Raw genomic sequence first — 13,150 nt, 5'->3', positions numbered from 1 at the left:
TAGGTAATCGATTACCAATGAAAAAGTAATCGATTACCCTACTGTAAAAATCATAGATGACAGCTTTTTAAATGCAAAATAGATTATATATTCTACTCCTAACACTTCAATACTAAATATACCACTTGTACAAGTTCTAATGTAGGCTCTAGGCCCTTCCGCCATGCATAATCATTATCCAATATATCAATTACAATATTCCTCCATTCCTTGCCATTTACACCCCAAATGGCCAATATACATGACAAGTCTCCCAATGCCTCTAAACACAAAATGTGTGGCCATGGGCAAGTCTCATACTCACTCAAAATATCAATATACACAAGAGACATGAAATATAAATCAATTTCCAAAAAGACTTAGAATCTAGTCATGAACACCCTAAAGTATGGCAATAATAACATACAATATGTTCATGATCTAAGTCCAAAAGACTAAATGTAATGCTATGTGCATCAAATATACTCCTCCAAAATGTCATGCCCTGCATATGCACATCATTCTCAAACTCCTCTAAGCGAGCCTCTTGCCCGATGGTCCTCCATGCTCACTATAACCTGAAATGATGTCCTCAAACGCGGGATGAGATATACAAATATATCTCAGTAAACCAAGGGTACTAGAAGATCACTCCACCCCATGGCTCACTCAATGTGCATACGATAAACATAATGTAAAATGCATAACATACAAAATCACATAACACTGGGCTCACATCCAAGAACATCTATCTAAGGATTTTGTTCAAGGACCCCATCATATAACTCCCGGGAAGCTCCCTGGTGCCTCTCCTATGGATGAGACGACCCCATGGCAAAACCTAACTGGAACTCCTCAAGAGACCTATCCAGCGTAAGTTCCACGTTTGGATCATCCTGGTACCGCTCCCAGAGTCGGCCCCACGGCAAAGCCCGACCGGAATCCCCCAAAGGGATATCTCCAGCGGAAGTCCAAACCACACACATCTACTAACCAGAGATCACATATATGTCACACAATCAAAGCAACAATGCATGAACATACAATTTCACAAAATATCGAAGAGCACAAAATCCAACTACAACCTTCCACTAGGTGTGGCGGAACACACGGGGGAATAAAACCTAAGTTCCAATGGTTTACCTCAACTCCGTACAAAGTGCTCCACAATGTAAGCTCCAAGCTTAGTCCGTTTCTATTGCGTCCGTGAGAGGCAACCTATATAGATCAAATAATAATGATCAACAATACAATTCACAAAATTAATACTTAAACATAACCACTTAGGCCTAATGGCCAACTTTCATTTAATTCACTACCTCAATCATTTTAATCATCAAACTAACTCACCATCCACTATTTTAGTATCAACATCCACTATTTATTGTACAACCTTTTTCCCATCATTTTTTCCTTAAATTCCCTTATAGGTCGAATTATCACACACATATTACATCCAACATTCTACCTTCCAATTCCACTATATCACAATACACTACCGTCCATTTAAACACCATTTACCACTATACAACATCAACTATACCATTTTTACATCATCAAACCATCCATGATCACAATTGGCCGAATTGTTCATGCCCACCAACCTAGGGGTATTCAATCAAATTTCACACTTCCACACATCATACAACCTCATAATTAACTCATACAATTACTCCATAACTCAATTACACAATTTCACAAAGTCTTGGATTTTCCACTTCAAATTTTCCTAAGTTATCCACCAATTTCACCAATAATTTTTTTATGGTTTCTATCACATTAACACATCATTCTAAGCCACTTTTATCTAATACATATTTTCAATTTGAGCTCTCTAACTATGTCAATCAAATCATGCATACCCTAGGTCATAATTTCAATCCAAATCAAAACCATAAATTAGAGGAGAAAACTTACCACCAATCAACTCCTAGGCAACCCAAGAGAGAGTTTCAACCCTTGAATGGTCCAAAACCGCCACCAAACTCCACAAAACCGCGACCCAAAGTAGGAAAATGATCTCCTTGTACACTCAGTTTCGTGGCTCACACAAGGAAGGAAAGATGTTCACAAGGTAATTTGGAACAACTTTGATGTTAAACACTTTTGGATTTAAGTGAGTCTTGGTTGATTTTTTGTTTTTGAAGCAAAGCTTCTTCTCCAACCATGGAGGCCGCGTGAGAGAGGAGGGAGGAGGAGAGAGAAGGTGCAGAAATTTTCACTTTTTGGCTTTCCACCCACTTAAGTCACTTAAGTGGGTCCCACATGTCATTAAACTTTCTTAAATAATCCATTTTAATCCACATATTCATAACCTACATATTTTTTCCGTTCACGTAATATTTTTACTTCCTAGAAATACCGATCATAATTTTGCGCTTATCAGTACAATTATACCGCAGTTTTTACACCGGCAAAATCACTATTCATCAAATTTTCCAAAACTTGCCTATCCAGTCAATTTTTCGTTCTGAATCCATTTCCGGCATTATTTTTACCATTTGAGACCTTCTACTCAATTTTTCTTGCCTAGAGTTACGTGTTTGGTAAATTACCATTTTGCCCTTTTTACGTATTTTGATTCTAATTTCAGGATTTTCACTAATTCTACCCCTTTAAATCACATTATCATATATAATTATACATTTAAAAATACGAGGTGTTATACTAATGATGAACCTAACTTAGTCGAGGTGTAAGAAAACACCATAGTTTGACCACATAACTATATGGGATCTTCAGACTGAATAAACCCGAACATGACCGAGACGTGGTAAGAACACTATAGCCCGAACATTAAGACTGCTAGACTGGGGGAAAATTTTATTGACCTAAAACATCTCAATAGTCGCTTACAGATAATAACTATAAGAGATAAGGAAAGAATTGTGCCTAAAAGATATCAATCTTATCATTATCAGTTGATCAAGTATTGGACCTCCAATATTTCTAAGAGGCCCAAAAATCAAATCCTGCCAGGTAACCCATATATAAATAAAGGGTTATGCAAACGAAGTATGCAATTTTTGACTTTTTCTTACCTGTCACTGTGCATACACCCCACGCTCTAACTACGCCGTTTCTCATAGTGCATAGTGATTTGCTACTCTATAAGTTATCTCGCTCATAGGTACCTAAGAGAATAGCATCTTGATCCTACATAGATCTACCAATCTCTAATTGGACATGTCTAATCCACCAGGATCGAACAAAACTAAATTCATATATCATGTAGTAGGAGTAAATACTTTCTTCTTCTTCTCCTCTATATATATATATATATATATATATATATATATATATATATAAGGATGTTGTATGTACATAAGTAAGAGTATAAATAGGTCAAGCGATTTGTCAAGGGCCTAAAACCTGATCTGGTTTGACCTGACCCGTTTAAAGATAGAACAAACTTGAGTTTATTAAAATACCTCTTTAAAAATCATGTCACATGTCTAATTTTAAAAGACTCAGTTCTAAGCTTTTAAGCTTGCCTTTTTTTATTAAAATAACATTTTTTATCTTTTATCTTTTCTAACCATCCTCCTATCAATTTGGTTAATAATTTGGTTTTAAGGGAACAAAGCAGTGTTATATCAGGGACCTATTAACAAAATCAATTTCTTGCTCTCTCCCTCCTTTTTTCTTTTTAATATTTTATTTACGTGGTTGTATTATGATATATGTATAAAGAATTAACAGCTTGTTTGGATCCTCCTATTTTTAAGCTAGAAGCTACTTATAAGCTAAAGCTAAAAAAAGCTTAAAAAAAGAAACTAAAAGCTGTTTGGAAATTACATGAAAATTTTAGCTTAAAATTTACTTAAAAGCACATATTTCAAGAAAATTATCTCTATTTTTCTTTATCACTCTTCATTTTAAAAAAAACACACAATTCAAGAAAAACAGATAAGAGCTTAAAAAAACTCCTCTTAAGAGCTTTTAATTTTCAGCTTTTTTCTTCATTATAGAAAAAAGAGCTTTTCATTATAAAAGCTTTTCCCAAAACCTGTTTGGCCTAGCTTATGCTTATAAGTAGCTTCTAGCTTAAAAAGGAGAGGATCCAAACAGGCACTAAGTGTTTGCAATATTTTTCTTTTGTTGAATGGGATTATGTAATACATGAGTGAGTGAATATCTTTCTTTGTTTTGAAATTTAATTAAGTCTTCTGCATCATTGGCATTATTTTATTTTATTATTTACAACGTAAATAAATTATCAATATTTTGGGTTGTGGCTTTATCAACTTAAACATACAAAAGAAATAAAATAAATAAAGCGCAATATGCCATTTTCGAAATCTTAATAAGTTAGGTCAAACCTTGTATTTTTTAAAAACAAATCAGGTCAAGTTTATAATTTAATTTCTATCAGACTAATAAGTTAAACTTTTGTCAGGTTAGAAATATTTTACATAGGTGTGACTTTTTTAGACTAAAGTCAGACTTGACTTGGCTCATTTATACTCCTACTACAAGTAAGTAATATCTATTATATTTGTTTGAAAATCATATACAGCCAAGTGGGAGATTGTTAAAAAAATTTATTTTCTAATAGGTGTGGGATATATATTTAACTATCAATTATATCATATTATTTAATTATTGAAAAAATTAAGTTATCGAAATATACGAGCCTAATCAAATTCCTAATTTGGTATTGACTACATGAGTGAGTACTTGGCCCAACTCGGTATAATTGATACCTAATGAGACAATATACAAAGAAACTAAAAATTAGAATTATGACCCTAAACATATGAAATCCTCTATTAACTTTTTTTTTTTTTCGCGTATAGAGAGAGAATGCCTACTAATTAAGGAAACAAGGATTTGATTGAGGAAGACCAAACTTCCAAAGGAAAGGTTAAAGGCACAAGCAAAGGGTCCAGGACAAATCCTTGTTTCTTTGGAAATGCATACACATGATTTATTTTAAGTTCTTTGATGATCCAATATAATGTATTTAGAGGTATTGAGTGATGATTTTCACCATAAAATTTAAGAATTAATTTTCCGTGAGTTACATGCCTGTTGATTCAAGCATATGCTTCGCATGAAGTATATTGTCCCTGAAACACCAAGCATTGGAACAACTTCATCTTCACCTTCTTGTTTGTTATCGAAAACAAGTCCATTCCTGGCTTTCCAAATCATCAAGCAAATCGTCCTATAAAGCAAGCACCAGTCCTCATCTAGCATAGCAACGGGACTGTTGGATAGATTTGCTTGCATCCACTGGTGTAAGGGCTCCGAAGGTAACACTTGTTTCCAGATATTCTTCGCCCATGCACATACAGTCCCACTGGTGGAAGAGACTCTTCCATCCCCAATGGGATCTGGGGCAATCTGAATTGTATTTTTATCATACCAAAAGGTGTATTTTTGAAAGAAAAATCTTATCAAAGACCAACCTAAAAAATATAATTCGAGATAAAAATTTGTATCACATTACACACTTGTGTAATTCTACAAAATCTAATAAATGTACATTAATAAAAGGATTAATGTAATTAATATTCATAGTTATTTTGTCTATTAATGCACATTAATAAAAAGATTTTATGTACATTAGTTTGATTTTTTTCAAAGAAAATTTAAAGAGGGGAAGCTGGAATTCACTTCATTCCATGAAGATCCCTCTGGATACAGTAGGACTAAGGAAGGTGGCATAGAGTCAAAAAAAACCAAGAGTATGTATCATGGTTGGGTTTTGGGGTAGGTATGGGGTCCACATGGAAGCGCGTTGGGGCGTGACTGTGCTGTGGATGTGGTGGCCATAACATGATTTGTCTCAACTCCTCTCTCTCCCACTCACCAACTCCTCACTTTCCCTGATCTAAACAGACGGCTGAGATTATGAGATTCATCCTCAGATCCAATCTCAGCCATCTACGTAAAAACCCGACATGGGTAGTTTGATTAGTGATGAATCTAACCCTGATCTTGCTGCATAGGGGCTTTTCAGTCTTTAAGTGCACCCCAACAACCCCAACCACCCTATGCCTATAAATCCACACCCAAGTCTCTTCTTTGGACTCACACAGCTTGAGCAGACATAACCATTGCAAAGCGGGTTCTATCTGTTCAAGCAACTACCCTCTTCTATCTCTTACACCAACCACCTCTTTCTTGTGCCTCTTTGCAAGGTACTACCCTTCTCTCTTTACTTTATTTCAACTTTCAGTTGCTTCTGTTGTGTTGTGTTCTTCCTTCTGCTGCACAAGTTTTGCTTTCTCTATAGATCTGAAGGGTTAAAGTCTGGATTTTGCACTTCTGGGTCTGTTTGTTTCGCTTTTTCCTCAACTGGGTCGGTCCTGGTTTCCCGAACTGGGTTTAACCGAATGTGTGTTGCGGAATCCGTGTTGATGTCTGCAGTAGAAATCTGATCTGCATTTTGACTTTCTAGTTTCTCTAAATTTGTGGGAATTCGATTTGGGCATTTAGATCTGGGGGAATTGATGTGCTTTTAGTGTTTTATTTCGTTTAACTTGTGTTAATTTTTGGTGAATTTTATTTTTCTTGATTTGGTTTTGGTTTGGTGTCTAGTGTGGTTGTTTCCCACACTGGGTACAGATTTGGCTAATGAACAAACTTTGAACTTGGATTGAGTTGGGATTTGCTGATTATAGTGTTTTAGCTGATTTTGGAGGCATGTTTTGAAATGGGACTTGGGTTTGTGTTAAATTGTTCTGTTAAAATTATAAGCATGGTTCTTTTCCTTTGTGAATTAGCTTGTAGGTGTTAATTTAACTCTCTTTTTTTATGTTATTCTACAGCTATTAAAGATGGCTACCGAGACTTTCCTATTCACATCAGAATCAGTGAACGAGGGACACCCTGACAAACTCTGTGACCAGATCTCTGATGCTGTGCTTGATGCCTGCTTGGAACAGGACCCAGATAGCAAGGTTGCCTGTGAAACCTGCACCAAGACAAACATGGTTATGGTCTTTGGAGAGATCACAACCAAAGCCAACGTTGACTACGAGAAGATTGTGCGTGACACTTGCAGGAACATTGGCTTTGTTTCTGATGATGTAGGTCTTGATGCTGACAACTGCAAGGTCCTTGTCAACATTGAACAGCAGAGCCCTGATATTGCTCAGGGTGTGCATGGCCATCTCACAAAGAGACCTGAAGAAATTGGTGCTGGTGACCAGGGTCACATGTTTGGCTATGCCACTGATGAGACCCCTGAATTAATGCCCTTGAGCCATGTCCTTGCAACCAAACTCGGTGCTCGTCTCACAGAAGTGCGCAAGAATGGCACCTGTCCTTGGTTGAGGCCTGATGGCAAGACCCAAGTCACTGTTGAGTATTACAATGACAAGGGTGCCATGGTTCCAATCCGTGTCCACACTGTGCTTATCTCTACACAGCATGATGAGACTGTGACAAACGATGAAATTGCTGCTGATCTCAAAGAGCACGTTATCAAGCCTGTGATCCCTGAGAAGTACCTTGATGAGAAGACCATTTTCCACTTGAACCCTTCTGGCCGTTTTGTCATTGGTGGTCCTCATGGTGATGCTGGTCTCACTGGCCGTAAGATCATCATTGACACTTATGGTGGATGGGGTGCACATGGTGGTGGTGCTTTCTCAGGAAAGGACCCAACTAAGGTTGATAGGAGTGGAGCTTACATTGTGAGGCAAGCTGCAAAGAGCATTGTTGCCAGTGGACTTGCCAGGAGGTGCATTGTGCAAGTCTCTTATGCCATTGGTGTGCCTGAGCCTTTGTCTGTCTTTGTTGACAGTTATGGTACTGGAAAGATCCCTGACAAGGAGATTCTCAACATTGTGAAGGAGAACTTTGATTTCAGGCCTGGCATGATCTCTATCAACCTTGATCTCAAAAGGGGTGGAAATGGCAGGTTCTTGAAGACTGCTGCATATGGACATTTTGGCAGAGATGACTCTGACTTCACATGGGAGGTGGTGAAGCCCCTCAAGGGGGAGAAGGTTCCTGCCTAAGTGATTCCAATGTTATCAGCTTGGAGTTTTGCGTGTTGCCTACTGGCTTCTTAGTATCTCATTAAAATTTTCTGTATCTCTTTCTCCTTACCATTGCTGTTTTGTTTTGTTCTCTGTATTTTATCATCATTATTTTTGATTTTTTTTTGTGTACTTGTATGTTTTCGTTGAACATACATATTACATGATCAACCACAAAAATGTTCTCTCAGGATTCATGCCCATGTAGGTAACAATATCAAATTAAATGAAGTAAGCGATTTAATATATGAATTGTAGTAGTATTTCCAATGAATTCATGAGAAAAATAGTTTTACTTCGATTACTTCGAGAAAGGACTAATTATGTCCGATATATGTTATAATCTCAAATTAAAAAGGGGTTCACTTTATAATGTGAATGCATTGTGGTTTTTAGTGAATTTAGGTGCATTTAGAAAAAATAACATCAATGTCACCTTTATTCCAAAGTAGCTGGGTTGGTTCCCATACTAGTTAGGGGGTTGGTGGCATCCCATACTAGTTAGGGTCAATGGCAGAACCTAAATAAATAAAGTATGAAAAAATTAAGGATAAAAATAAAAATAAAAGATCTAAAAAAAATTAATAAACAACTAAGCAAACTTTGTACTTGGCAGTTATTTTTTTAACGATAAAGAAAAGGATAATATTTGAACTATGTAACTAGTTTATGTGTCTAACCTTTTATTGATTAGTTTATTAATCAGTTGTTTAATTATTTATGAACTTGTATTTATATGCATTTATACATAGAAGTCTCCAATAATGAAATAATTATATATCTCCATGATTGATGTCTTGAGTTTTGCTACTTGGATTGCGTGTTAATTGAGAGCAGTAGATCAAGAGAGTTTGATTAAGGACAACAAATTGGTTGGGAGGAGCAATTTTTAATTTCTCCCAAAGGTAAAAAGGTTCTAACTTCTAATGGATGGTTCTCCTACCCTATGAGCTCAGAAGGAGATTCTCCAAAACTCAGTCAAAAGCACATCAGTGTTACTTGCCATTATTTAAGTGAAGTCAATCAATTGTCCTCCCGATTCCTTGTTTAGTTGGTGGGGTACAATACCATTTTGTCGTTGAAGTCAATTTTTGAACGTGTTAAACATTCATAAGAGGAGTCCCTTGCAAATTGCAATAGCAACATTTTGACAAGTGCTATATAAAAGTCATTTTAACAAAAGATCTTAACATATCACTCACAGCATTAAAAAAAAAAAGTTTCTAATTTAATATTTTGTAACATACCCAAAATATTGCTAATTTAATTTTTTTAACATTTAAAAAAATGTTGCTAATTTAGATATCCAACTCCGAACTTATAAAAGCATATACGTGTTTAGAAATTGAGTAAAGTCTATTTCGGGTCCCTAACAAAAAATACGGTCTTCACTTTCATCCTTTTAAAAAAAAGTCAACTTTTGTCCCTCTACAATTCCAGTTCTTTGAAAAAGTGGTCCCACAGAAATTCGATGAAGACTCAATTTAGACCCAAAGGACTAATATGGATTTTTTTTATTAGGGACGAAAGTGGGGACATTGCTTTTTGTTAGGGACCCAAAATGAACTTCACTCTTCCAAAATTGAGATACAATTTAAGGTTCTCTGTTTCATTTTTTAATACAATTTTATAAGTAATAAGTATCTGATTATGATCAACATCTAAATCAAGGAAGATTGTTATATTTATAAACTTTTTCACTTATAAACTTTCATAATTAAATTTTAATAGTTGATATGTATAAATTTGATGGTTATAATTTATTGGATCACACTTATTAATTAATTATTCATTTTTAATAAATTATAACTGTAAGGTTAACGAAAATTAACAGTTAAAATTTAGTTGTAAGAGTTTGTAATTGAAAAGGTATGTAATATAACCTCTCTCTTGAACCAAATGGGTATAACAATATCTACCCATATTTTCTATAACTGTTGTAAAATTAATAAGAATTAGAAGAAGAATAAAGATAAGAGAGGTAAGGGAATGTATTGTCACACTACAATGATGCCTTATTTATAGGCTCGGGAAACATGAAAGTTATAATAACTGAAATTATTCTCCAACGATCATAATATCTCCAACAGCCATAATATCTCCAACAACCATATCATCTCCAACGGCCATAACGTCTCTAACAGTCATAACGATTATGTAACGAATATGGACAACCATTAAATTATTTATAACACTCTCCCTTGAATGTCCAATAATCCTATTGAGAAGAAATATGTATTAGAAGCTGTCTCATTAAAAACCTTACCAGGAAAACCCAATAGGACAAAACCATGGTGAAGGAAAAAAGAGTGTAACACGTATTTCACTCCCCCTGATGATAACATTATTTAATATCTCTGAGTTTACGCATCCCGATCTTGTATTCTCAAAACTTGAAGTAGGTAATGTATTTAATAAACTGCCAAATTGAACGAATTTGTTGAACATCAATTTCACCATTTTGTTGAAGATCATGAGTGAAGAAGAATTTTGATGACATATGTTTCGTTTTGTCTCCAGCATTATCTTCATGCAATATTGTTGGATCCTCTTTTTCTAAGAATCACATGCTTTTCGGATGTGTTGCGTCATTGAACTTGATCAAACACATTCTTGACTTTCTTCATGAATTGCTATTATCTCATGTCGTGCTTCTACTTGTGAATAAATATCCTGTTTGGAATCTAGCTTTGTGTGGATCCTGTATTATTATAGTATCTTCATATCAAAAAAGAATTAATTCATGCTAACAAATTTATAAATAAAGATAAAATGTAAGAATAAGGGTTTAAAAGCCAAACATCCACTTTAATAATTTTATAATTCCCCTTGGATGTTCACCCTTTATTATACGATAATAAGATTGTCTCAATTGAACTCAATATGTCACAAAAAAAAAATCATGATTTTTCATGGGATTAAATGAATATTTTATTTATGTCAATCGAGCTCATATAACCATTGGGGTACTCAATGGATTTGTTTTATGCATGTAAAATATCTTTAAATTACAAGTCAACTGGTAGATAAATATTTTATTAAGGTGATTATACCACACATGCCTTTATTGCTCTAATTCATTAATGATATTTGAAGCTTCATTCAACGAATGTCCCGGGAATTTTTATATGCTTCAAGCATTTTAGATCCTTCTAGGATTTTCATATATATTTCACTATCGATTGAATAAGTGTTGTGCAATTTTCAATCAATTAAATCAATCACACAAATACGCAAGTGCACGTGTCACTAGTAATAAAGGGAGGTGTGAGTCCAAGTATCGTTCCTTCAGAGATGATTTATAAAGCAATGATTATTTAAGTAAAGAAACTAGAAAATGATTAATTTTTATGGTTGAGTTTATAAAATAAAAGATAATTAAACTTAAGAAAACAGTAAACTAAATTAAAAGGTATTAAGATGATGGATGAGATATAGGTCAGATTTAATTTCCCTGATACAACAATACTAAAACGATGCTTTAACGATGCTATATCAATGCTTAATTAGTAACCAAACACTAAGATATGCAAGGGCTTTTGGCCAACCTAACATATATACCCAACAACTAATTCCTACATCTTTATGGCCAAACTAATCACTGAATTGTTCAAGTTCAAGTTCAAGGCTATGTGGTGTGAATGATCTCTCTACCGACAACTTAATCAATTTATTCTTAACCTAATTAATCCACACAATTCAAGAAGGGTCTGGATTCGGAAACCTCTCGGCCCCAATCTCCTCAATATCATATATGTATCTCTCGACATGCATACATGAATAAGAATAAGCAAACTCGTTGAAAAACTAATTAAACATTAATAAAAACAAAGTTTAGGCATACATCTCAATGTTACAGCATAGGTATTTTATCACCTAGCCTATGGAGCAATTTAGCTCATAATGAAATTAAATAAAACAGAGAAAAGAAAGAAAGAAATCATTGGAAAACATAAAAGAAGATGAAAACGAATGTTGTAGGAAAACTTTGCCATGGTCTTGCTCCAGCAATGCTCCAGCATCTCTCCTTCCTCCAAGAACCTCCCCTTTTTCTCTCTAAACGTGAGAGGGGTACTATATTCTTCCCCTCCCTTCTTTCTTTCCTTTTTGACCTCTCTTTCGCTTGTTGAATCCGTGGGGAACTCCTCTTTAAATAGGAGAAGTGGTTGGATAATTGGGCTTTAGGGTTAAGAGTGAAAATTCATGAATCTTGTTGCTGCAGCCTTATCATATCCCTAGATTCTTGGGTTGTTGGCACTTGCTTGGATAAGATCTTGATCTTCTTGAATGTCTTGTGCCAATGTTGTTGTTGACCGAATGTGAGTGTGAGTTCGTTGTCCTTGTTCTTGGGATTTTGGGCTTTGTTGGCACTTGCTTGGATAAGATCTTGATCTTCTTGGATTTCTTGTGCCAATATTGTTGACCGAATAAAGGTTTGTTGTCCTTGTTCTTTGGGATTCTAGGATAAGACTCAATCTTTGAATTTGTCCTTGATCCTTGCAATTTTGGGATGAGAATAAATCTTCGGAAACGTCCCTTGTTCTTGCTGGTGTCTTATCCATTTGTTGGGATTTAACTAACTTTTGAATTTTAAAAGTTCGGTTGTTCCTTTGTCCACGCTGTCATGCTATAGCGCTTGCTATATCATTTCTTCGTCAGCTTCTCTGCTACAACATTCCTACGTCAATTTTTCCTGCAAAGACAAACACTCAACAAGTCATCTTTTCTTACAAAAAATCAAGGGATATTGTCTTATTTTCCATACTTAGTCATCTCAAAGCACTTAATCATAAATATACAATATTTAGCTCAATTATCATACAAAGAGGTCAACTTATATGGAATTTATGCAACAAATTCATCATAAAAATACTAAATTAACTCTCATTTGGGAGAGTTATCAATAAGCCACATAAATAAGCTATAATAACATCTATTAGACGCATGTCAACCTTTTCATGTACTGCCAGATTATTAAAATATCTGAAGGTGATCTCATCCACCACAAGGGAATATATTTTCATATAATAGATGCCAGGTTTTTGCAAAATTCTTGTGCTACAACAACTTCATTATAATTTGTGCACATTTGTGCCCCACTGGCATTTACACCTTTGTGTTTGAACTACAAGTCCAAAAAACTTTAAATTTGAATTGTGTCTTTATATTTTGGC

The 13,150-nt window shown here is 34.9% G+C and overlaps 1 protein-coding gene across 1 annotated transcript; it reads left to right on the top strand.

Annotated features, from left to right (window-relative positions):
• Positions 1-5,999: 5,999 nt before the first annotated feature.
• LOC133305096 (S-adenosylmethionine synthase) lies at positions 6,000-8,234 on the top strand. Its single transcript, XM_061505225.1, has 2 exons — positions 6,000-6,128; positions 6,759-8,234. The coding sequence occupies exon 2, from the start codon at positions 6,768-6,770 to the stop codon at positions 7,953-7,955; it is 1,188 nt and encodes a 395-aa protein (XP_061361209.1). The 5' UTR covers positions 6,000-6,128; positions 6,759-6,767; the 3' UTR covers positions 7,956-8,234.
• The last annotated feature ends 4,916 nt before the right edge of the window (positions 8,235-13,150 follow it).

The sequence above is a fragment of the Gastrolobium bilobum genome, unplaced genomic scaffold, assembly GCF_033153095.1.
Source record: "Gastrolobium bilobum isolate Gb01-03AN ecotype WA unplaced genomic scaffold, APGP_CSIRO_Gbil_v1 utg38165, whole genome shotgun sequence".
Classification (NCBI taxonomy): domain Eukaryota; kingdom Viridiplantae; phylum Streptophyta; class Magnoliopsida; order Fabales; family Fabaceae; genus Gastrolobium; species Gastrolobium bilobum.
This window is presented reverse-complemented; position numbering and strand designations above follow the sequence as displayed.

What these genes read in the sequence shown, in the direction of transcription:
- LOC133305096 (XM_061505225.1), top strand. Translation starts at nt 6,768, where the DNA reads ATGGCTACCGAGACTTTCCTATTCACATCAGAATCAGTGAACGAGGGA.